This window comes from Squalius cephalus (genome assembly GCF_949319135.1).
Source record: "Squalius cephalus genome assembly, chromosome: 24".
Lineage (NCBI taxonomy): Eukaryota > Metazoa > Chordata > Actinopteri > Cypriniformes > Leuciscidae > Squalius > Squalius cephalus.
In genome coordinates this window covers 14,417,250-14,444,136 of record NC_137145.1, presented here as the reverse complement: position 1 = coordinate 14,444,136, position 26,887 = coordinate 14,417,250, and the positions used below count along the sequence as shown (strand labels likewise).

Genomic DNA, 26,887 nt, shown 5'->3' with positions numbered 1-26,887 from the left:
TCTTGATGGAAATAAATGTTGTTACCATCAAGAGGTGCATCAATTTTTGGTCAAGATCTTGTATTGAGAATGCAAGAGTCAAGCACTCTGTAAAGTGTACTCTAGCACATCCCAAAGACTTTCAATGAAGGTATAGACTCAGAGGAGCCAATTCATGTGTGAAAATGATTCTTCATTTTCAATTTGAACCTGATGAATCTCTACATTGTCATCCTGGAATATGGCAATGATGTGTCTTCCTAAATGGCTGTTTAAGAAATAAAAATCTACACATTCCATCAATTAGGGTTAGAAGAACTGTTGCCAAACATATAACATGCTAGAAACATAATTATCACTACCATCATGATCCAATCATAGACTCTCAAGCATTTGCCCATTTAAATCCTGACAGTGACTTTTTGGCCGTGCAGCGTGTGTGTATTTTCTATATAAAGCATTTTTTGTTCTACTTCCAGCATTTAGAAGTTTCAGACAGCCTACATGTTGTAACCACAGCAATTCCTTCACCTTTCCTGTTCTGAATTCCATCCGTGCTAGAGGTTTAAACTTCTGATGTTCTGAAGTAGAAAGCGAGGTAATTTCTATACTGGCTGTGTTATTGCTTGAATATTTAATCGTTTCCTGCTTCTCGCGCCCCCCACACCCCCTCCAAATCACTCAGTCTATAATGACACCTCTCACGCCAACCCCCTGGCTGCCTTTCCTCTCTGATTGCTACAGTAACGCTTGCAGATGCCTGCTCTTGTTGCCATGACTCCCGTTTCTTCCCGAAGGTGCACCGCTGATCATTGAAGGAAATATTCATGTGCGTGTCTGTGTATGTAGACTGTGTGTGGTTTACCTTCGATGATTATAGGTGTGCTTTGCAATTTTAAGCTGTAATAGTTTGCCCTTGTCTATGCAGTATTGGTTTATGTATACAGAACACATGCACGATGCTTTCATAATGTTCTCAACAGCGTTTAACACAGTTCAACACCTGTGTGGTGAGGTCCTGTGTGGTATTTCACAGCAGCACATCCTGTATGAATGCTAATCATGGCTGGGATGGCGTTGGGAAGCAGAGCCCACTTACAGTTCTCGGCGGAATTTCAAACACTATTTCACACTTACAGTTTGCGTATGTGTTGTTGTACATAAATCATCTGTGGAAAGAGGAAACGTGGTATGTGTGAGTGCGTGTTTGGAAATGGATACCTAAAAGTCCTTCCCAAATACAAAGAAGTTCATCTTTTCTCACAATAGTAAAACATGGCAAAACAAGTAAATATGTGCTCAAGCTTCTCTGTGCAGAACTGACCTTTCTGTCTTGAGCAAATACATAAGAGGAACATTGAGTGCTATTTATATCCTGAGTACATCAACACATAAATATTCAGATAATAAATTAAAAGTGTTGCAGGTAAAAAAGTAATTTTGTAATGGTTTAATGGGGGTTACGCTGCGTAGTGCATTCACGCCATGTCGTAATTACCGTAAATTAAGCTCTGTATGCTTTTGAATCGGACAGTATTTTAATGTCATACAACTTTCGGTCTGCACAGCGCCGCTTCAAATCAAACCTTAAATCTGCAGTGGTCAGGTGGTACAGCGATGTGGTACAAGTCGTAGCTCTCGTTGTAATTACAAGTTCTACAAGTACATGAATGATTTTTTTTACAGTTCTGCATCATTACGGTAATTATGACATGGCATGAACGCTCCTTTAAACTGAGTTCTGGAATACTTAATTGTGGTTGGTCAATCACAGATCTACCGTCAAATAATTTTGTATAATTGCCAAGGAAAGTGCTAGGTCCTGATCAGCCTTTCACGTTCGACGTGACTTGAAAGAGGTGGGGTCCCCTCTGCTATCCACCTATAGTTCCTCTGCCTAGCAGAGGGCTACTTTGATTTATTCACAGGGTGATCTGAGGGTCACAGTGGGGGCTCTCGAGCTGGGCCAGCAGCAGTGTTCACCCAGGCCGCAACATGGAGCTGGTCACAGGGAGGCGATGCAGCCCATTTCAGTCCCTGCCAGATCCTCCAAGCGCTAGGTGAAGTGGCAGGAGACGGTGGGTGCACCGCTCCTTCTCCCAGAGGAGGGTAGGGTGGAGAATCCTTTGTTGAGTTTGTTTTTTGTTCCGCACAATTTCAACAAAAGAGCAGATTCCACAATCTCTGGGTCCCAAGAGGGCACGGTTGACAGTGAGCGACATTATGCCACTCTCAGCCCCCTCTTCTATCGCCAGTAGACAGGAGTCTGCACTTCCAGGACGTGACGCCTTCTCATGTGTCTCCTGCCATTCCCTCACGGGAACTGTGGAGCCAGGTAAGTGTTGCATCGTACACTCAGACCCCACTCCAGGATGCTATGCCTTCCGGGTCGGGTCCCTGTCCTCCACCTCGCTGCGGGTACACCTGTGGTCCCACTTGTCCCGCTTGCTCACTATCTAGGAGCCTTGCTAGAGCTTTCCAGCCCGTCACGCTGGCTCATTCGGACGATCAGACTCGGCTATGCAATTCAGTTCGCCCTGTGTCTCCCCAGGTTCATTCGGTTCACCTCAGTGGCGAACTAGGATGTTCCTGTCCTGCGTGCAGAGATCGCAGTACTACTGGTGAAGGATGCAATAGAGCCAGTCCCTCCAGCCGTCATGAGGTCAGGGTTTCACAGCCCCTACTTCATTGTACCCAAGAAATGAGATGGGTTACGTCCGATCTTGGATCTGCATGGTTTGAATCGGGCCCTTCACAAACTTCCGGGCAGGAGTTCCCCTAGAACAAGTGTCCAGACATGTTGTTATCTCAGCAGATACCTCCACCACTGGCTGGGGTGCCATGTGCAACTGGCATGCTGCCTCAGGCTCCTGGACAGGATCTCGACGGCTGTGACATATCAATTGTCTCGAGTTGCTAGCAGTATTCCTTGCCAGTCCAGACGGACAACATGTCGCTCGCTGCGTACATCAACCATCATGGTGGTCTATGCTCCCGTCACATGCTGCAACTCACCCGCCATCTCCTCCTCTGGAGTCAGAAGTGACTAAGGTTGCTTCGTGCCATCCACATTCCGGGCGAGATGAATTGTGCAGCCGATGCACCCTCATGACACCTCACATTCCCAGGAGAGTGCAGACTCCATCCTCAAGTGGTACATCTGATTTGGAGGCGCTTTGGAGCCGCATAGGTAGACCTGTTTGCCTCTCCTGACACAGCCAGTTGTTTTACTCCCTGACCGAGGGTACCCTCTGCACGGATGCACTGGCACACAGCTGGTCCCGGGGCCCGCTCAAATATGCGTTTCCCCCAGTGAGTCTGCTCACACAGACACTTTGCAAGGTCAGGGAGGACGAGGAGCTGATCTTGTCGGTTGCACCTTACTGGGCCACCCGGACTTGTTTCCCAGAATGATGCTACTCACGACAGCCCCTCCATGGCGGATTCCCCTAAGGAAGGACCTGCTTTTTTAGGGACGGGGCACAAGATGGCACCCGCATCCAGACCTCTGGAACCTCCATGTGTGGTCTCTGGACAGGGCGCAATAGACTTAAGTGGCCTATCCCCACTGGTAGTTGACATGATCACTTCAGCTAGAGCCCCCTCTACAAGGCATGCTTACGCATTGAAGTGGAGTCTCTTCATTGGTTGGTGTCCTTCTCACAGAGAAGACCCCTGTAAATGCCTGATTAGAGTCATCCTTTCCTTCCTGCAAGAAGGGCTGGAGCGAAGGCTGTCTCCCTCCACCCTAAAAGTGTATGCCGGACATCTAAATGCAGTAGAAGGTAAGTCTGTGGGAAAGCATGACCTGGTCATCAGGTTCCTCCTCGACTTCGCCTCATCACCACTTGGGACCTCTCTCTGGTCTTTACAGAGAGCTTCCTTTGAGCCTTTGATCATATGTGTATTCTTTCACAGTACGGCTTCCCTTTCGGTGAGCCTGTGTCTTTCCCTTGGCAGAACCCACTCTGCCGTCTCTGCTTGGTATTGACTCCACCCTATTAGGCAGGATCTACCACAGAGACCTTCCGTATGTAACACTGCCCCTTTGGTCAGTCCATATATGTAACTCCACATGCTACCATCCCCAACAGGCAGGAAGTGGCCTCCGCGGCATCCCTTTCCATTGGAATAGGCATGCTTTCCCAGTGTTATCCAATTGTCTCACTGTATTTGTAAGTAGGAACAGCAGTGATTGACAGCAGGGAGCTGGAAAAGCTGGATTGTGGCTTTTTTCTTAGGGATCCCAATACGTCAGTCACTGACGTAACGTCGAACATGACTGACTGATAGGGAATGTCTAGGTTACTAATGTAATCCCCGTTCCCTAAAGGAGGGAATGGAGACGTTATGTCCTATCACCACAATCCCTGTGTCCACTGCTGAGCGATCTGGCACTGGCTCAGCTCTTCAGTGAAAACTTAATAAGTGAGTCCCGCACACTTCCTTATATACCCACAGCGCATGAGTGGTTCGCGATGCAAATCTCACCCGCCAATGTCCACTGGCTTGTTCTGTAACCACTTGAAGGTGATTGGGCTCTCAGGCGAGATCCCAATATGTCAGCCACTGACGTAACATCTCCATTCCCTCCTTCAGGGAACGACGGGTTACATTAATCACATAAACGTTTCATGTCTCTCATATCATTCCGCACTCCCCCTTTTTTACATAATAATTCATTTAGAAAAATCAGGGTTGTGAATATGAACACATATGTTTTTATGCACTCATTAATGTTATTAATCCTATTAATTAAACCTTTGCATTTATTAGATAGAAGGTTTTTTACCAGTTCACCCAGTCTTATTTGTGCTGATAAAATCTCAGGTGACGTTTTGTCTGATGTCCAAAGGCCATCTTTGTTCTCTCAACTCATCTATCATTCTAATTTAGTTCTCACTCCACTGTTCTAATTTAATGTTCTTCTCCCCTAACTTTAAACTTCATCTTAATTCTGATAAGGTTCACTGTACTGAGATTTGCACCGATGCATAATTCATGTCTCCCTCTGTCCTTCTTAATGTTCTGTCAGTCTTTTCATCATATTGTTGAAATGACTCTTCCAATTTTAGGGAGATGTTCTCATGCATTCAACAGCACCGAGAGGTTTTCTAGACATCAGACCGAATTATATCGTTTGCTGTTGATTCATCATTGACAAAAGGCATCTTAAGCTGTATAAAGAAAGGGTTAAATTGCTGATTCTACTACATTTCATTTCTTTTGGATGGAAAATCTTGGTGATTTAAAAAGCAGCTCTTCAAAAAGAGAACCATTTCCATACAAGTGTAGCTGTCTCAGTCTGTCTATGTGTGTGTGCGTGTGTGTGTGTGCGTGTGTGCAAGTGTGTGTGTGTGTGTGTGTGTGTGTGTGCGTGTGTGTGTAATGCGTGCCCTTGTTTATATTACATTGTGGGGACCAAATGTCCCCATAAGAATAGTAAAACCTGAGATCACCTACATTGTGGGGACCAGCCAGCGGTCCCCACTTTTCAAAAGGCTTATAAATCACACAGGATGAGTTGTTTTGAGAAAGTAAAAATGCAGAATGTTTCCTGTGATGGGTAGGTTTAGGGGCAGGGGCAGTGTAAGGGGATAGAATATACAGTTTGTACAGTATAAAAACCATTACGTCTATGGAGAGTCCCCACAAAGATAGTGAACCAGACGTGTGTGTGTGTGTGTGTGTGTGTGTGTGTGTGTGTGCGTGTGTGTGTGTGTGTGTGTGTGTGCGTGTGTGTGTGTCTGTATGTACCAGCAGCTTGTCTGTGGCTCACTCATGTTTCAAACTTATCAATTGTAACCAGTTTCCATAGCAACATCTCTCAAGAGTTGAAGAGAGATGGAGAGAAATAGCGGAAAGAGAGACAGACTTTGGCAATGGAGTGTATGTGATTACATGCGTGTATTCTGCATGCGCTGCAGATAAACAGCACTCTGGTGCTCTGTGATAAAACTGCATGTTTAAAAAAACAGCCATTTGGATTTTTTTCCCCCTGACATTATTATGTTATTTATTTATCTATACTCTGTTCCATTTCCCTGCTCCATTTTCATATCAAATTGCTTTTCAAAGCTTTGGCAAATGTTTCAGCTGTGTGGCCATGCACAGAAAACCTATTTTGGACAGACTTTTTGGTTTTGATTTTCAGCATGTGAGAGAGAGAGAGAGAGAGAGAGAGAGAGAGAGAGAGAGAGAGAGAGAGAGAGAGAGAGAGAGAGAGAGAGAGAGAGAGAGAGAGACTAACATAAAATGCATTTCATTCCTTTTGTGTCTCCATGGCAACCAAACTGTGTTAGCCTCTTATTGACTCCAATGCACTCGCACTTTCTCTGCTTCTCTCCCTTTCATTATCACTCTTTCACATTTCCATTTGCTTGAGACTTGCAAAAAAACGTTATCTCTTGGCCTTCATCGTTTACCTTGATCTTTTTTCTCTTATCACAGTTCTTTACTTGTCAACAATTTTCAACAATTTATTGTTTTTATTCTTTCTTACTTTCTTTTTGTTGAATTCAATTTCCTCCTTTTGCAGACCATCTTATTTTTAATAAAAAAAACCCCTCTCATTTCTCAATTCCCTCCCCATTTTAAAAGATTTCACCATGTGAATTTACAGACAATCGACCAAGTTCCACTACTGTTCAAAAGTTTGGTGTTGGTAAGATTTTTTATGTTTTTGAAAGATGTCTAATATGCTCACCAAGACTGCATTTATTTGATCAAAATACAGTAAAAACATTAATAATGTGAAATTTGATTTTACTGGATATAAAATATATTGCATACTGCATTTTATTAAATATCATTGTGGCTTAACGTAATGCTAAAGTTATTTTTTGGTGATTTGTAAACCAACTTTAGGGCTGATTCAGTTCCAGTGAAAATATTGATCAGATATACACTACTGTTCAAAGGTTTTTATGTTTTTGAAAGTCTCTAATGCTCACCAAGGCTGCAATATTGTGAAATATTATTACAATTTAAAATATCTATTTTAGAATATAATTTATTCCTATGATAGCAAATAATAATTATAAAAAAAAATCAGCATCATTAGTCCAGTCTTCAGTGTCACATGATCCTTCAGAAATCATTAATATGGTGATTTGTTCCTCAAGAAAGATCTCTTATTATTATCAGTGTTGAAGAAAAGAAAGTTTAATGCATCCTAGCTGAATAAAAAAAAATTAAAAAATTTCCTGACCCTAAACTTTTGAACGGTAGCGTATACTTACTTCCCACCCCAAGATGCAAATCAACAACACTTTTCTTTTTTTTCTGTCGGAAACATTGTTTTATTAGAACATCTGGAATTGCTTTTGTAGTATATAAGATATTCGGTTGTATTCAACTGAATACAGACCGTAAAGTTACCAAAGGTGCTGTAGCGTACATTAATGAATCATGTATAAAAGACATTATCATGCAGGTATTCTTAAATGTAGATACTGCATGTGAACTATATTAATCACAAAAAAACATTCAGTGATGACGTCTATAATGAAGACCCTAGTCAGTTGTCTCTCGGCCCACATTCCTGTGCTAATGGCGATTGTCTAGGGTATATTTTCACATTTTTGAGGGTACATGGTACATCAAGTCAAAGCCAAGATGGAAAGAGGACCCAGGAGTTTGAACCAGATAGGCAGTGTTGCTAAAAAGCACTCAGACTGTGTCGTCATTAAATAACGCGCTTATTGTACTGAAATTTGAAGTGTGTGAGTGTGTACGTGTAATAATGAAGCCATTCTATCTAGTGCAGTGGCTCAGGAGTGATACGCTCGGCCAGTCTATTCATCTACAAAGCCAGAACTACACACAGCTTAGTTAAATAATCATTATTCTACTTGTTTAGCAGACTGATGGACACAGCACAACACTGGAACTCCAGGTGAGGCGAATCGAGAGGCCCTATAATACACAGAACAAAGTGGCGTTAAATGTTGTGTATAGTCTAACAACACAGAAGATTGCCTGAAAAGTTTGTATTCATCATCATCGTGCTCATGACAACACTATCAGTCTGTTGTCAAAAGCATCATGAGCGGACGTTACCGACACCAGTGTCTCCATCATCTACATCACGGCCTGCTGTGTTCGTCTGTCTCATGCACATCAGCCCACTCGACGCAAATGAGTCTTCCTCTGTTGTTTGCTACAGTTCATCTGTTGGCAATCCAAAAGTGCTTTTATGATTTGTCACAGTCTATCGAGTATTTGAACTCCGGCAGAGGTTGGGGTCAGATCTCTCTTCCCTCCGGTACGGCCCGTCCCGCATGCCCGTCTCAATTAAGAGTCTGCCGTTCTGCTCGACCGCTCGTCCTCACCGCAGCCCATGATGAATGAACCCAAAACATCGGGTGTCAGTCCTCAGATGTGATGTCGCTCAAACAGTTTCTCCGGCTTGTAATATTTATCTCATTGGTTGATTTGCTTTGAAATGTTTGTGTAAACTTCACCATCTGATTTCGCGTAAAAAATACTTCTTGTGCGGTTTAAGGACACTAATAGAACTACCCTGCAACAACTGAGCCATATATTCATAATTTATTATATTGTACCTCTACATACAGGGTACATTTATAGGTATCTACCACAAATACTGAAATAGCAAATACTTAGCAGTTATGAAATACTTTGACATAACAAGTTTTTCCACAAAAAAATGCGGTTGTTATCTGAAGAAAAAGACGTCGCAACATAAAGTCCACGGTCTATTGATTTAAAAGTCAAGGTAACACATTCTGTAATGGTCTTGGTAGCACATTAAGTGTCTCTTTGTAGACATTAAGGACCGATCAGTTGTTGCTATGAGCAGCGGAAATTTTCAGCAGCCCTTGAGAAATGAAATGGTGTTACAAAACATCTACACTGCCTGAGTCTTTTGTTCACCACATATCTCTCTCTCTATTGCACTCGTGTTTTTTTTTTTCTTCTTTTTAATTGCAGTGATTGAGGCAGCTTTACATTGACGGCTTTAAATGCCTCCTTGTCTTGAGCTTTGTCTACATCTGTCCATCGTCCATCCCCACCCAGGAGATCTGAGGAGGAGCTGAACAAGGTCTGTGGATGAGGGAGAGGTGAGCACGACACAGTCGGCCTTTGCTTTGTCGTTTCTCTCCTTCCTTTCATAGTCCTCTTTCCTTCATTTGATCACTTAGAAGCTGACCAAAGCATACACCATACTACAAAAGAGACACAGAGAGAAATTAAGAGATATTTAATAAAAAAATTTTTAAATAAGCACTTTGAATTAAGCAAGACATTCTGTGGCAAACACTTGCTAGTGATATCTCAAATATTTATATCCCTTACAAAGAATGCAGTATGTAGAGAATGATTTCAAAATGGTTTATTCCTCAAATTATTTAATCAGATATGTATTTACATTCCTGTTAAAAAGTTTGGGGTTAGTAAGATTTTCTTAAGCTCACCAAGTCTGCATTTATTTGATCAAAATACATTAAAAACAATAATATTATGAAATATTATTAATGTGTCTATTTGAATGTGTTTTAATTCTAATGACGACAAAGCGGAATTTTCAGCATCATTACTCAAGTCTTCAGTGTCACATGATCCTTCAGAAATCATTCTAATATGCTGATTTTGTGCAAAAATTCTGAAAATTCTGAATGTATTTATTTGAAGTAGAAATGTTTTGTAACATTAAATGTCTTAATATTGCCGATTAGATTCGATTAGAAATCTTTATTAAAACTCATTTGCCACCATTATACACATCACAACCAACACAAACAATTAAACATTACAGCGCAGTCAATCTATACAATAATTACACAGCTTCATTAAAAAACCAGGGATAAAAGAACTTCTAAATCTCACAGTAGATAGAACACTGAGGCATCACTAATCTATCAATTAATTAACTTTTAAGTACACTAAAAATACTATAGTGGATGACCTTCATAAGTCAAAATCATTCTTAATTTTGCCCTTGTTCCCTTTTCCACCATGACCGTAAGTGAATCTGGAGTGAAACCAACAACCGAACCAGCCTTCCTAATCATTTTAATAATCCTATTTTTGTCATCCACAGTCAAGGGCGTAGATTTGGTTTGAACATTGGGGGGGTTGAAAAATTATTCTGCATATTTTTCATGTGATCATGGTATAAATATTGGGGGGGTTGTAATGCATAGATTTAAATATTGGGGGGGTTATCTCCCCCCTAACCCCCCCACAAACTACGCCCCTGTCCACAGTTATACTGCCTCCCCAACAATGCACTGCATAAAACAAGACACTGGCCAGGATTCCCTGATAGAAGTCATAAAGAAGCTTCTACCAAAAGAACTTAGCTATCTTAAAAAGAATAGGCTAATCAATCTTGATTTTGCCTTCTTGAACACAACCTCACTGTTCTTCTTCCAGTTTAATGGACACCAAGATATGTATAAGACTTTAATTTAATGCATGCTTGGTGAAAAACCTTACTGACCCCAAACTTTTCAACAGTAGATGTAAAGGTATGTAAATTATTTTATTTATATTATCCAGATGATTCTATATGTACTGGTTATGTTCTATGTTGTGTCTTGTTAGGGTGTCTGTGTCTTCATTTAGCCTGTGTATCGGGCTGTTTACACAACACCATTTTCAACTAAAAACTGAAGACATGTTTTGGCCGTTCATTTACACGACAACAGCATTTTGTTGGCCTGACAAATGTCCTTACAACACACTCAAGGATGATCTGTGTTTTCGAAAGCCTTCGTGTTCAAAGGTTTTGACATTTTCTTAAAGGAATTAAAAAGGGACTTTATATCAGAGGAGATGATTTTAAAATTGGGATTACAGTGAATGGTTCTGGCTTTGTGAAGATGAAATTTACCCAGAAGACAAAGTAATAATACAGTATTATCAATATTAGCATCCTTAGAATGAAAATCAGACATACAAATTATAGATTATGTAATTTGTGTATGTTATTAGTCGTTTTCACAGGTCCGTGTGAACGGCGATCGTTTTGACGACGTTGTCATCTGTACAAAGACATTTTTTTTCCCGTTTTTAGCACACCGTTGTTGTGTAAACGCACTTCTTTTTCCTTGGGTCACTAGGGATCACTAGGGTGTTATTATGCAATTTCCAAGGTGTTTTGAGTGATTGTTATATGGTAGGGTATTCTAGGTGGTTATTACTAGGGTGTTCTGGGTGGTTCCATAGTGATACAATCCAAAATACCCCAATTATATGATGTTCTGTTCTGTAGACACTGCTTGGTTTTCTTGGTTTTACCCTTTTTATTATCAAGCGAATATTGTAAGAAAAACTTGGACTCTTAGAAAACATACCTTTTCACAAAAACTCACATGATTCTGAGGGATCATTAATTTCAAATTATGTCATGTGAAGTACAAATTGAGATACATAACCCTACGTATGAGCCCTAATAATAGCAATGCCGTAAATAAAATCCAAACATAAAATCATATTTAAATGGGTAAAAGGTGAATAAATGAGGAAGGTTTACCTGTACAGATAGTAGAAAAAGGAGAGAAGGTAGAAGCCTAGTTTGCACCAGGACTCTTTTTGGCAATAATTCAGAATGTCTGCATTCATCACACTCACTGGATCATACATAACCTCAGACCCATCTGCAGGACGGTGGAAAAACCTGAGGGAGAAAATGAGAGAGGGAATTACTACAGGTGAACCATTTTGGAATTTCAGTTAAGTGAGGAACAGTTTGTACCTCCAGAGGTGATAGAGAAGCAAGGGGATGTTAAGGCCCAGAGTTACCCATTCCCCTGCACACATGAACATCAGACAGAACAGCCCGTGGATGGAATACTCTGGTACCACCAGCTGGAAGACAGAGGATAGTTTCATATAAATGTATACAGTATATATTCATCATAACTGTCTCATTGTGCACACATTCAGTTCTGATTCTTTATGTGCATGCAAAAAAAAGTGACAAAGTAACAAATGAGTGTGCCTCCAAGTACCATTGGAGAAGAAAAAAGAAAAGAGGTAGAATATACTCTAGGCTCTGAAGATACTCTAGGTGGGGGTCTATGAGAAGGGATTTAAAACTGCATTTTCATGGCATTTCTAAATATTAAAGTATGGATGCATGATACAATACTGTTCAAAAGTGTGGTGTTGGTAAGATTTTTTAATATTTTTTGAAAGAAGTCTGCAAGACTGCATTTGTTTGACCAAAAATACATTAAAAAGCAATACTGTGAATTTAAATATTTCAAAATGTTCTATTTTTATATATATTTTAAAATGTAATTTATTCCTGTGATGACAAAGCTGAATTTTCAGCATCATTCCTCCAGTATTCAGTGTCACATGATCCTTCAGAAATCATTCTAATATGCTGATATTGAATAGAAACATTTATTATTATCAATATTGAAAACAGTAGCTTAACATTTTTGTGGAAACTGTGATGTATTGTTCAGGATTCTCTGTTGAGTAGAAAGTTCAAAGTTCAATCTCTTTACTGTCACTTTTTGATCAATTTAATGCATACTTGCTGAATAATATTATTAATGTTTTTTTTTTTTTTTAAAGAAGAAAAAATTTATGAAATTGCATCAGTACTATATTAATTATTGGTCAATATTGGAGATTTTATCATTTATCATTACCAACCAGTATTGGATATTTAATTGTTCATGCTGTTATCAGCTCACTTATAGTTAATCTTTAATAGCACTTATAATTTAATAACACGGTAAATGTATTCTTTATAAAATCTCAATGTTTACACTTCTGCCACAGTTTCACTCACCCTTCGGAGGAGGTTGCAGATTCTCTCGATGTTCAATATTCTTTCCCTCTGAGGAAATACAGAAGAACGCAATAATATTTCTAGCAGCACGCTCCAACTGTTTTGTAACTGTGCAGCATGGATGCATGTTGCTGTGTGTGTTCACATATATGCATGTATGCCAGAGAGTTTCTCTGAAACCCACAGTTCACAGTTGGGATGCTGAGTGGTTGATGCTGTGTGAAAGGAATCGTGATCTAAGAAAAGCCTTACCGCTCTTGTGGGGTTGCTCTGATCGATGGGGTTTTTGAAGTCTGTGCGCAGCTCGTCAAACGCAATAATCTTGAGGAGAGACAAACAGAATTTGTGTTACATGAGCATTTTCCACAAAACCACTGGACATTTTGGAGGTTAGAGAGGATGTAGGAGTCCCTTTTTATCTTTAACTTTCCACATTTCTCAAGCCATTCCTACAGCTTCAAGCTATGCTCTCCCCTCCTTCTTTTCCCCCTTATAGATCCATATCTCCTGCCATCCCCTCACTTCGTTCTCCGTAAACAGATGCAGTTGCCATGGTGACCGAATGAGCCCCTAAGCGGGCGTCATGGTTACTATAGAAGTGAGTTCCATTCTTATTGGCTGAGAGCCATACAAAGATGGGGGGAGAAGGAGAGGAAAGGAGGATGGGGTGTCAGAACGAAATTACGGTTTGATAAGCATTCTCAATAACATGGTTTCTCGCCGTCATGCACTCATACACAGACTCTCAGCCTCCCCCACTCTCTGTCTCCTTCTCTCACATACATTTACACACACACACTCACACCAAATGACTCATGTTTAGAATCTCTCCCACTCCTGTCATTAGTCAATTCTCAGTCATTTCAAGTCTGCTTCTTAATGGCCCTTTGAACGTATTACACGTAAGGTCTGCAGTTTAATGCCAATCTGAAAATATCCTTGACTTCTCGTTTGGCATTCAGGGCTTGTGTTTTAGGTGTTGAAACCTCTGCTCCAGCAGATCTCTGGTGTTTTAGTGTTTCAGACAGATTTTAACAGTTCAGGGCCATTGTGTTTGTCTGCTGTTGCCTTTTGTGAGAATGCTGCATCTAATATGAAGAATACAAATGATGTTGAGGTCTCTGGTGGCGACTGTGCAAATTTCATTTGTGATTCTACAGACAGTGGGCTGGAACAGAACAGCCGGAGTTCAAATGGGCTGTTGACCTCTTCCTCTTCTGTGTGTTTTTATGTGGCAGCGGTAAATCTCACCAAAACACGTCTAAGTCACATTACACCCCAATATCAAAAGAATAAGAAATTACATTTTGGTTAAGATGGTCACCTATTTTGAAAATTAAAATGTTTATAATATTTTTTATAAACATAAACATAAATAATTTTTTTTTTATTATATATTTTTGAAATATACATTATTTTAGAATTTTCTATATAATATATCAATATTATTGTAACATATCATGACATTTTCCCCTAAAATAGTCATTGCCGAAAAGCATCCAGACGTGGCTATTATTTTGTAATTCCCATAATAATATGAATAATATATAATTATTTTGTAATTACCCTGTAGGGTATTTACACATCTATTGTGTGTGTGTGCGTATGCAGATTTTTTTTTTTTTTGCATTGCAGTTATGAGAATGAAATTTTATTTGTACTTTTTACTTTTACTTTTATATTTATTTTACTATTTTTACTACATTATGGAGAATTAGGGGGATAACTCCAATAAAATGTCTTAATAGTCCTAAAAGTACATTGCAATTTCTTTAGGCAAAATATAATCTCTTGTTTATTTCTTTTAATTTTTCAGGTGAAAAATAACCATTCTTAAGGTTTCGTGAGATTTACGTTTACATTCTTGACTGTATGTTTGAGTCCATATACGCACAGGTAGACTCCCACCTTCCTCCGTTTTTTTTTCTTTTGTATCCGTCTACTTGTTCTGTAAATCATTAATCATCCATGACTCATAATGTCTGCTCTAATAATAACTGGCGCGATTTGTATTCACCTCATGGATAAGGCCTCTTGTTAAGGGCAGGGGAGACAGCTTGGACAGACACACACCTGTCTCTGCGCTCAAAAAACTGGCACGGAGACACACATATTCACACTCACGCAGTCAGAGACATGCTGACATGGATTCCGATGCCAATTGGAATGGAAGTGTCACAGTGTAACAGGTAAAAGGAATTCGTACACATTTACATAGTAAGATGTAAAACTACAGACGGCTCGAAACGTACCTGCCAGATGACGAAGAAGATGAGGGCAGCGCATAACACGAGTGTTAACATGTAGCAAAAGGCCGCAAAGGTGAAGGCCATGTCTGTTCCAGCCAGCCTGACGGTGATCCGGGTCGAGAGAGGGCGAGGGGGAATCTTCCCCTGCTCTCTCTCTCACTCTTGACTCTCTCTTCACCGCGTTGCCCTTACTCTCGCCCTCGTCAAGGAAGTTGCAAAGCACTTTCCACTTCTTCTGTCTCTCTCTATCCCTCGTCTTAAAGCTTGCGGTCCAGCTTAGGATGAGAATTAGAGAGGAATCTTCTTGGTCTGGAGCTGCAGATATGAGGTGTCTGGCTGGTTATCCGCCTCCGCTGGCTGAAGCGCCTTGTAACTTGTGGCTGGACCGTGTGTGTTTGTGTGTAATTCTTCCTCTCTGTTCACCTAAGATAACTGCTAGAGCTGTTTCCTCTTTTCACTCTCTCTGCTGTATCCTCTGCTCCTCCACTTGCTCTCCTTCTCCCTCTCTGTCTTTTTCTCTGATTGGCAGAGGGGTGTTTGTATGTATGTGGAGAATCGCTCCCCTCCCCCGTCTCTAAGATTAGTGCTGTACACGGGGTCCACACACCATATTTACAGCAGAACACCTTAAAAAATAACTTGTGGGCACATCAGAAGATGAATGTCCTCGGTATACGATCTGAAAAAGAGACATTGATTCGAGTTACAAAGTAAAGAATGGAAGAATGTGTTCACCCCAGCTTGATGAATTGCTGAGCAGTAATTACAATTAGACGTATTTTAACTGCTATCGTGTTGTCATTTCAATCAAATAACAGGACACATATGAGCACCTAATCGACAGGTTTTACAATGATTCATATCCTCTCTTAGAATGAAAAGTGGATTTATTGTGGATTTAATATGAATATATGAACAAATTAATGACAAAAGCAAAGCCAAAAATGACATACTTTTATAGACAGAATTAGTGCAACATATGACTTAAGGCTGTAAGTGTAACATAAAATATTATTTTTTACAAATAAATCTTTATTAGATAATTTGAGTAGCTCGCTTAATGTGGATTTGCAACAAAAACATGTTTTTACAGTTATATATTGAACTTATTATCCTAAGTAATCTTTGTAGACATATGCATTTCCAAGATACCACTGCATTTCTTTAAAATATTTACTACTGGATTTGGCTGATGCAATGAATCCTTTGATTCATTGCCAATTTTTGTGCATGAATCCATAACAAAGCCATAATGGTGTTCAGTCCTTCCAAACAGTGTAAACATGAATAAACAAAGCATTCAACATGACGGTGAAGAATGGTTAACTAAGTTGCATGCCAGGATGTAAGAACATGAGCATTTACCTGTGTTTTCTGAAGCAGCGGCGCAAGTCTGTCTACATCTGTCCTCTCTCCCCTCATTTTCCTCCCATCAATCTGGGTCGACACCATGTCAGAAATCTCTGGTCTGCTTTGCTCTGTATGTCAGTGTCGGTCCCATCACAGTCTTTCATTGGCTGCTGCGACCAGGTATGAAACAGCAGAAAGAAGCGAAACATGTATGAATGTGCTGGCCGTATTTTTCTGTTTTATCTTATGCTTTTGATCCCGCACAGCTTTCTGAAGTCTGACACTTAATTAAGCATTTTCTTCCCCCCCCCCCCCCCCCTCCATCAGCCTTACCCATTTCCCTTTCGCTTTCTCTCGCTCTCATTCCTTCTCTGCCTCTCTCCGTTTTTTTATGAATTCAAGCATTCCCCGCTGGTATTTAATCTCAAAAGCAGAAGCAATGGAACAGCCCTTCTCTCTCGCCCCCATCTATTTGATTATAATAAAAATGTGATGTTATTACCTCTGAATGCGCTGCTCAACTACATTCAACAGTCTTCTCTTCCTCCGTCCTTGTATTTTCTGCCCTACTCTCTCATTCCCTGGAGAGATATGAGGGGGCAGAGGGAGCTCCGGAGCTTTTTTGGCTTCCCTTGTTTGTCTCTCACTCTCTCTCTCCCTCCCTCTTTTATTCTCTTACCGTCTCTCTCTCACACAATGTTACCAGTACTTTCTTCATGAAAGTGCATCTCTGTCACTGCAAGAGAGATGAAGTAAGGTTTGATTCTTTTTAGTCAAATATGCAGTCATATTCTCAGAGATCAAGAGTAGAAGAGAGTTATTTTATTTCACTCACAATCTTTTTTCCCTTTTCACAGGGTTTGCACAAATTCCATGATTTTTTTTCTATTTCCAGTCGTTCACGACAACTATTATGGTTTTTAAAATTATTTTATAGAGTTATGGTGTGTTTTTTGTTATTTCTACATCACATACAGTTATGGGAATAAATAGATTAGACCTATTATTATTAGTATTATTATTATATTAAATGATAAAAAACTATTTTTGTACAAATATCTCCAGTAAGACAAATGTAACAGCTTGAGTAGAATGTAACTTAAAACATTTATTCATTACTTTAAAAATTTCTTTGATTTTTAAGATTTATTTTATTAACTTGCATAACTTTTCCAGGCTTGAACATTTTAAAACCATAAAAAAAAAATCCACTTTATGTTCCATGAAATAATAATATTAATATTATTTCCAGCATTTATATAATTGTAGAAAACATACATATAAAAAAAGGTTCATAGTAATGTACCCCTTTGAACGGTTCCCTGCCACCTCATTTACTCCCCAGGGAGATGAGACTGAATCATTCCAGTATTAAGGCTTCTAATTTGCTTTTATTGCTTACATTACCACAGCAATATATACGGCGTTCTCTGTTTTCCAGGAACACTGACAAATATAGCCGCAAGTGGCAATTATTGGGGTCCAAGCATCAACGGTATGCAGACATATGATGATACAATGGCTATGTCTCTAAGTGTCTCTTTTTTATGTCAAGTTTAGTGAACTGTGGGCATTGCGTTCACAAGATATAGGCCAATTAGTCATTATGGGCTACACCCACAAAAATGTCAGCCTATATCCCCAACAATAAAACAAATCAAAATTCTTTTGACAGCTTTTTGTCAGGAGTGTTTCGAGATGGTGGATACCCAATTCTGTGCGAATTGAAAAAAAAAGGGATATAATAAGTTAGAAAAAGTAGGTTTTTCAAAAACTGGATACGCATATGATCAACTAATACTGAAGGCATACATTTTTTTTTATCTTAACTATATAATGACTTTAGAGTTATATAGGCAACAATGTGTTATAGCATCACCTTGAGGCTGATTCCCACCAAATTTAATACACAGCTTAATTGAAACACCTTCTAAGTGTCTGCTATATTTCGTAAAGATTGGCCATTCAAATTTGACGTTATAAGCTGCTGAAGTTGTATTGGTGGCTGGCGGCCATGTTTGTTTATTTAGCAGAATAATATGCAATTTGACGCATTTTTTGTTGTTGTGTCCCCTATGGGTAGAATTTGATGCAACTTGGCTTGTGTCCTCAGAATGTCCTATTGCTAATATCTTCGTAACACTTCTACAGTATGTATCACAATTCTTTTGACAACTTTTTGCCAGCATAGTCTATATGTAACTGGTCTTGTACCTGTTACATATAGCAGCTTTATACAAAGTTTGGTGAAGATTGGATAAACAGCCTAGGAGTTTGAAAAAGTTGTTTTTTTCGGAAACTGAATATTGAACATTTTATAGACAGGAATGGCATGAATTTTGTAGGGTTTGACTCAAGGATTAAGAGAAAAATTTAGGGGTGCTTGGAAATATCCTGAAGCTCATATGTCACATTTGACAGATATTTCCAGTATGCCATGTGTTTGCTCTTCTAATGGAGTCCAATAGTACCATCTGGTGGATTCTTCTGCACTCTCTCCTTTCACTCTCTCCTCTATCCTGAGGAAATGCCATTTTAATCCATTTTAAGGCTACCGCAACTCAATTTAGATTAATTCCTTCCTTTAACAACTTCCATTTTTATTTAAGAATCAGGGTTCTCATGATTTTAGACAAAATAGATATAGTGTAAGAGGGAATTTTATAAAGTGTGATTTCTAGACCTAAAAAACTAATGGAAATTAGCATATAAAAACCCTGCAAGCACAAACTATAAAAGTCATGTAAATTAATTAATAATAAAAAGTGTAAACCTTGAAGAACATTCAGTTATTGGGATTATCGAATGTAATTATTTAAATTATTTTGTCTATATTATTTAATTTCATTCTTTACTTACACTTTATTCCACTATAGGCATTCTATTAACTACAGTCTACTAACTAACTTTGCAACTAACCTAGTCAACTAGGCTAACTCGATTTGCAACTAGCCTACATATCAACTAACTCTCATTAGAGTAGACTGTTAGGCTAGGGTTTGTAGAATAATTTGACATGTACTTGCAAAGTTACTAATAGTCAGTAGAATGTCTGTTGAGGTGTGAATAAAGTGTTAGCAGATATTTATCAGACATTAAGCAGATATTTAGTCTACTAATATTATAATGACTGTAGATGACACGTAGTTCCATAGTTAGTAGAATGTCTAAAGTGGACTATCGAAGTAAAGTACCTATTATAAATTCTTTTAAAATATAGCCACTTAGTTTCTGTTAATAAAAGGTTGAGAACCACTACATTAAATGAAGACTTCACCCAAAAATGAAGATATGATGTAGGCTATTCAAGGTTTACTCACTCTCATGTTGTGCCGTGCAAATCGGCGAAGATGTTCGGTTGAATTATTACATTCTCTGTGCATTGCACGAAAAGATGCAAAGTGACTGATACTGTCAGTCCCTAACATTCTGCCTAATATCTTCTTTTGTGTGTGTTAGTGAAAAAATAGAAAATGATATGAGGGAAAATCCACATAGATAAAGTTTATAATGCTTTTATCCAACGGTATTAAATATAATCGCTTGACAACATGATGAAACTCGCACTGATTTGTATCGTCTTCGTCTCCACTTTCAGTGAGGAGCGGAACTAAAAGTACTTGGCTTGCGCGTTACACCCGGACAGAGTTGTGTGCGACAGTAGCGTGGACGTCTGTATTTTTATCAGTAAATCCAAAATCACCCATTTCTTTTTAAATGGCTGCTAAAAGCCAAATATGCTCAATATGGCTTGGATCCGAAACAGGAATATTAAAAGGTAAGGTGTTGTTGGGGGTTTCTCGTCTCATTGTCGACACATTGTCCACTTTTCTGACTATCTAGTTAGCCATGTATGGGACACGTGAGTTGGCACCACAGACCTGCCATTTAATTTTCTTGAGGGCCACTTAACTAATGACGTCGTATCCATATTTCATCTCAAGGGGTGAGTCTCAGCAAGAAGCAGGCGTTTAACTTCTGTGAGATGAGCTGCTTGAGTCGGGATCAGGAGGTTTGTGTGATGGCATGGGGAGACTCACACGAATCAGAGGTGAGAAAGAGAGAAAACCGGAGTAACAGACCTCATCATCATGATTTAGTGTCTGACAGACGTTGTCTATGTGTGTGTGTGTCTTTGCAGGTGTTAGTGGGCAGTGTGAACGGTACTGTGAAAACTTTCAGCACGGATAAGGGGATCTTTACTGCGACCAGAGAGTGTGGGGATCCTTCACAGGGCAGATTCACTGGACTGTCTGTCACTGACAGGTTGTTGCCAATATCATGTTATGATTGTCTCTGCAGTGGCTGATGAATTACTGGATGTTTTGTTGGTTTGCATTAATGTACTGTAGGAATGATGTACTTTCTTCTCCCTTTTCCAGTTCTTTGATCACGTGTGTGGAGTCAGGACTGCTGAAGGTGTGGAAGGAAGGCTGTACAGACACAGTAAGTCAGTGTGATTTCAATGTCCTGCAGTGTCTTCTATATTTCAATTAAAGCTATAAAAAAAAATCTAATTCTTTGAGTGGCTGCTCACTGCAGAGCCATGGGTGGAGCGTTAAGTCCAGCTCCCCCTCTCTGGGCATAATGGGTGGAGCTACAAGGTCCGACCACTCCCTAACCCTACCCATAACTCTATTCATCCACCCAATAGATACACAGAGGTGGAGCTGGACTAGGTCATTTGGACTGCATGAGTATTTACTCAAAATTAAATGTTAAAAATTGTGGAAAAAATTAAATGAAATGGACTCCAATCATCAGCATCTACAAATATGAATATTCCCTTATACATTAAATGGTTAGTTCACCCAAAAATTCTGTCATTAATTACTCACCCTTATGTTGTACATCGTTAAAATAGTCCATGTGACTACAGTGGTTTAACCTTGATGTTATGAAGTGACGAGAATACTTTTTGTGCGCAAAACCCCCCAAAATGAACGACTTTATTTAACAATCTCTTCTCCTCCATGTCAGTCTGCCATGCTGATCACGTAGTAAACAGTGCCGCGCTTCCAGGTTCTACGTCAGAATGCCGGCTCATTAAATCAGTATTATTTTTTGAAGGTGGATTTCAGAAACTAAATGTAATAACTTAAAAATTGGTAAAATAATGCACCATTTGTATCATGTAGTTTACATATTTTGCTTTTGATTTGTTTGAACTGTTATAGTGGTAAAGTAGATAAACTTTTGTCACTATCAAACAAAAACAATATATTTAATTTTTAGAGGCATTTGTTCCTGTAAATTAATTATGATGTCGCAATCTTCAGAGATTAACCAGTCAAAAGTCCTTATTGCATGTAAATTTGTTCATTTTTATTTCTTTGTTGTGGGTCACATTGACTGACTATTCTAACTGTTTAATAAAAAAAAAAAAAAAAAAAATATATATATATATTAGGGCTGTCAAACGATTAATCGTGATTAATCACATCCAAAATAAAAGTTTGTGTTTACATAATTTATGTCTGTGTACGGAGGATTATTATTTTCTATATATAAATACACACACATGCATATATATATTTAAGAAAATGTGTTATTTATATATAAAATATTTATATATAATATAAATTATATATAATATAAATATATATACACAGTATATACATGTAAATATTTCTTAAATATATACATGCATGTGTGTGTATTTATATATAGAAAATAATTATACACCGTACACACACATGTATTATGTAAAAACAAACTTTTATTTTGGATGCGATTAATCGCGTTTAATCGTTTGACAGCCCTAATATATATATATATATATATATATATATATATACACACACACATATCTTGTAGCCTGCCTTTTTGAAATGCAGTCTTATTAGAGCACTGGTAGTCTGGATTTGGTCATCTGGGCAAGTATGGGGTGATCCAATCCAGTGTTGCTCTGAAAAACCAGCACAAAAGTAAAATGAATTACCTCACCATGGATAGCAAAACATAGGCTTTCCAAATCAGGACCATTCTTATCCAGATTAAACTTTTGGAACACGTGGGCCCTGCTTCTGTTGTTTGAATTGTAGATTAGGTTTGAATAATGTATGATGATCATTTCATCTCTATGATAATTTTGTTGACTCTTAAGATGTGGACTTAGTAAATCGGATCCTCAACCAACCTCATCCATCTTTGTTCTTAGGTTGAGGTAAATGTTGGAAATGGAATTTGTAGAATGCAACAGAACCCGTCACATCGCCATCGTGTGGCTACAGGGGGTAAAGAGAACCCGCTGAAAGTCTGGGATCTGGAGAGACCAGATAAGCCAATATTCACAGCCAAAAATGTAAGGCAGAAGAGAAAAAATAACCATGAACTTTTCAGCACCCAGTAGTTTGTGAGTACTGTTACAAGCTGTTCTTTTTTTTCTTTTTTCCATCAGGTAGCCCATGACTGGTTGGATATGCGAGTGCCCGTGTGGGTGAAAGACATCGGCTTTATTCCAGATTCAGATAAAATAGTCACATGCACTGGACACCATCAGGTTTGTTAAGCCATTAACCCTTTTCTCTGGCTTTATCCATTCATGCTTTTCTACCATTGTTTCTTACTCTGTAAAATTATTTACTTAGAAAGGTCATGTGTTCATTTTTGTTTGGGCCGTTCACGATCATCTTCCGCGTGGTCTCCCTCGGTCCGTTTGTGTTTGTTGCAGGGCCCGGTGTGGTTGCACCACCCTAAGGAAAGCCCTATATATATATATATATATATATATATATACATACATACATAAATGATACATTTTTGCTGGATTATTTGATGAATGTAAAGTTCAAACGAACAGTATTTATCTGAAATCTTATCATTTGAAACATTGTTTTTACAATCACTTTTGATGTGACTGCATCCTTGCTTACTAAAAGAATTAATTAAAAAATCTTATTGACCCCAAATTTTTGAACGGTAGTGTATTTAAATGAATTCAGGCTGTTTCATCAAAAACTGGCATGCACAGCTTTTTTATTTATCAATTCAAAGTAATCTTTTAGTTTGAACCCTATACAGTTGTCAATCACGTAAAATAATCAATATAAATTCAGTATTCACACCAATGAATTTGTTACTTTGTTTTGCTTGTGTAAAGCGTAGAGGCCGTGACACCGAAACGACATCAAAGAACTAGCAGCAATGAAAGCTCACTGTGTTTACGGCTTGTCGGGTGTCTATGCCAGTGGTTCTCAATCCTGGTCCTGGGGACCCACAGCTCTGCACAGTTTGTATGTCTCCCTCATTTAACACACCTGATTCAGATCATCATCTCGTTAGGAAAGAGCTCTATGAACTGAACTGGGAGTGTCAGATAAAGGAGACATATAAAATGTGCAGAGCTGTGGGTCCCCAGGACCAGGATTGAGAACCACTGGTCTATGCCAGAAAAAAACGCATTTGTTTTCAGTCTCGTGCGCTATAAAGCTGAACAGCCAATCAGAATTCTCTCATTGATCACTGATGGCAACTGATGCCGATTCAACATGCTCAATCAGCCTTAAAGCCACCAATGGTGTCCGACCTGTGCCGACGGTGCGGAACACTCCGCAAAAACTGAGCTGACTATGGTCGCAGATAGCTGACCATTTATTTGGTGTCACAGCCTCAACCTTCGGCTTGTAACTGATTGGTCGCCACTTCAACATGCATTATAGGTGTTACCAAAAATGTTTATCTTATTATTTAGATTTAACAGCTTTTTCAGAATATATTTGACAATTTTCCGTGAGCCAACCATGTTTTTCTTCCTGTCCTGTATCCTTTGCTTTATTCATGTCTTCCTTTGTGTCTTAAGGTAAATATCTGTGATCAAACATGACTCAAAATATCTTGCCCTGTTCGTTCTGCTCCCCCTCCGACAGGTGCGTGTGTACGACCCCTCGACGTCTCAGAGGAGGCCGGTGATGGAGGCTCAGTTTGGAGAGTACCCGCTCACAGCGCTCTCTCTTCCTGCCAGCCAGGACACAGTGGTCGTGGGCAACACTCACGGGGAGATCGCCATTCTTGACCTCAGAAAAGGTAAGCAGTAGGTGGATGCTCTGTTTATTTTTTCTCTTAGGCAGGCTTGGATCAAAAGCACAAAAGCAGTTGTTTTGAACTAAAAGTCCATTGCTTTGTTTCTTGTCCTGGATCTGTGTGTGTTCCAAGTATAAAAGATGTATTTAGCCGGCCGTTCTCTGTATATGCACTGTTATATTATTGAACTCCTGAGAGTGTTGTGTTGTCTGACCCTATTTTCTTCTCGATCTGCCTGCAGGGCTTGTGCGTGGGTGTCTTAAGGGTCTGGCGGGGGCAGTGCGGGGGTTGCAGTGCCATCCTTCCCTCCCATTGGTGGCCTCTTGTGGTTTAGATCGTTTTCTGAGAGTACACAGCCTGGAGGACCGTTCCTTACAACACAAGGTATGAATACACAAGAAACCAGGTTTCTTTATCCATTTTCTCTTCACTTCATCTGTCTCTTTCTCTCTGCTGTTGTTTCCATATCCTTTGATTTCTGCATTGCCCCACTCTTATTTCCATCTGGTTGCATACACCATATAATCATAAGTGCCTCCCACTCAGTGTCGTGTTTGTGTAAATGGTAATTTTATGAACATATTTTCTCTTTGCAGGTATATCTGAAGTCACGACTCAATTGTGTGCTACTTTCTAGCAGAGAACTGGAGGTAAGCGGTGCATCATTTTGATAATTCACTTTATGTAACTGCCTATCAACAGTAGCAACAATGGAAGTTGCTTTCTCGCTGATGACTTTATACTGCATCCTAATGACTTTGTTAATCGTATGTGCTCTTCTCTTTCAGTCATCAAGTCCTGATGTTTCTGGAGATGTAGAGGAGGTGAAAGCAGAGGAGGATGAGGTTTGGGATACCATGGAAACAGTGACGGAGAAGACAAAAAAGAGGGCTGCCCAAAAAGCTGAAACAGCTGTTAATGGGGTAGATGGAAAAAAGAAAAGAAAACTTGTAAAAACTAATGTAAAGTGATTTATAAAGGACATTTTTCTCATTTTATACACTGTTGATGTCATGTCATGACTAAAACTGTATCAGAAGTGGCCAGAAAGAAACTTCAACCTGATAGAGGATTGTTCACCCAAAAATGAAAATTCTGTCATTATTTACTCACCCTCAAGTTGTTCCAAACCTGTATGCATTTCTTTGTTCTGCTGAACATAAAAAAAATATATATTTTAAAGAATGTCGGTAACCAAACAGTTCATGGACCCCATTGACTTTTTTCCCCCTCCATATTAAGGAAGTCAATGGGGCCCGTCAACAGTTTGGCATTCTTCAAAATATCTTCCTTTGTGTTCAGCAGAAGAAAGAAATTCATACAGGTGACAGAATTTCCATTTTTGGGTGAACAATCCCTTTATTACATACGTGTGTGTGTATATATATATATATATATAGTGTACAGGTCATAATTTTGAAGTGGATTTGAACATTAAATGATCTGAAATTTGATATTCAGATTACCTTTTTAATACGTGAAAATGTTACAATTCTTTTGAACTGGAACAAATGGACCTGTTATGTACGAGCAAATGGACCTGTTATGTACAAACAAAAACAACTTGTCCCTTCTATCACTGTAATTCTGAATTAAACAGAATTGAAGGAAAAGTCTGTAGCAGAGCTTTGTGTGTATTTTCAATAATTAAGTTTCAATTGTGTTCAATTGACTCAAATATACAGGTGCTGGTCATATAATTAGAATATCATCAAAAAGTTCATTTATTTCAAGAATTCAACTTAACAGGTGAAACTAATATATTATATAGACTCATTACATGCAAAGTGAGATATTTCAAGCCTTTATTTGTTATAATTTTGATGATTATGGCTTACAGCTTATGAAACCCACGAAATCAAAATCTCAGAAAATTAGAATATTACATGAAATCACACAGTAATTACAGAGTAATACCATGGTCATTGAACCAGGTTTTGGTTCTTTTGGCAGTGTGGGCAGGTGCAAATCCAGCTGGAAAATGAAGGAAGCATGAAGTGCTCTGGAAATGTCCTGGTAGACGGCTGCGTTGACTCTGGATTTAATAAAGCACAGTGGAACAAAGTCCTCTTTTCTGATGAGAGCAAATTTTGCATCTCATTTGGAAACCAAGGTCCCAGAGTCTGGAGGAAGAATGGAGAGGCACACAATCCAAGATGCTTGAAGTCCAGTGTGAAGTTTCCACAGTCTGTGTTGGTTTGGGGAGCCATGTCATCGGCTGGTGTTGTCCACTGTGCTGTCCACTCAACGCAGCCGTCCACCAGGACATTTCCAGAGCACTTCATGCTTCCTTCAGCAGACAAGCTTTATGGAGATGCTGACTTCATTTTCCAGCAGGATTTGCACCGGCCCACACTGCCAAAATAACCAAAACCTGGTTCAATGACCATGGTATCACTGTGTAATTACTGTGTGATTTCATGTAATATTCTAATTTTCTGGGATTTTGATTTTGTGGTTTTCACAAGCTGTAAGCCATAATCATCAAAATTATAACAAATAAAGGCTT

The 26,887-nt window shown here is 39.1% G+C and overlaps 2 protein-coding genes across 2 annotated transcripts; one reads left to right on the top strand and one right to left on the bottom strand.

Moving 5' to 3' along the window:
* Positions 1-9,106: 9,106 nt before the first annotated feature.
* Positions 9,107-16,949, bottom strand: cnih2 (cornichon family AMPA receptor auxiliary protein 2). Its single transcript, XM_079860824.1, has 8 exons — positions 16,859-16,949; positions 16,372-16,526; positions 15,010-15,685; positions 13,010-13,078; positions 12,758-12,805; positions 11,705-11,817; positions 11,483-11,626; positions 9,107-9,170 (listed from the first exon to the last, which is right to left on the bottom strand). Exons 3-8 carry the CDS (start codon positions 15,088-15,090, stop codon positions 9,143-9,145), a joined length of 483 nt encoding a protein of 160 aa, XP_079716950.1. The 5' UTR covers positions 15,091-15,685; positions 16,372-16,526; positions 16,859-16,949; the 3' UTR covers positions 9,107-9,142.
* A 3,036-nt stretch (positions 16,950-19,985) lies between these two features.
* On the top strand, positions 19,986-25,994 carry wdr74 (WD repeat domain 74). The gene is made up of 10 exons (XM_079860823.1): positions 19,986-20,134; positions 20,301-20,407; positions 20,498-20,622; positions 20,739-20,802; positions 22,517-22,660; positions 22,757-22,858; positions 24,225-24,381; positions 24,620-24,762; positions 24,975-25,028; positions 25,167-25,994. The coding sequence occupies exons 1-10, from the start codon at positions 20,074-20,076 to the stop codon at positions 25,347-25,349; spliced, it is 1,140 nt and encodes a 379-aa protein (XP_079716949.1). The 5' UTR covers positions 19,986-20,073; the 3' UTR covers positions 25,350-25,994.
* The last annotated feature ends 893 nt before the right edge of the window (positions 25,995-26,887 follow it).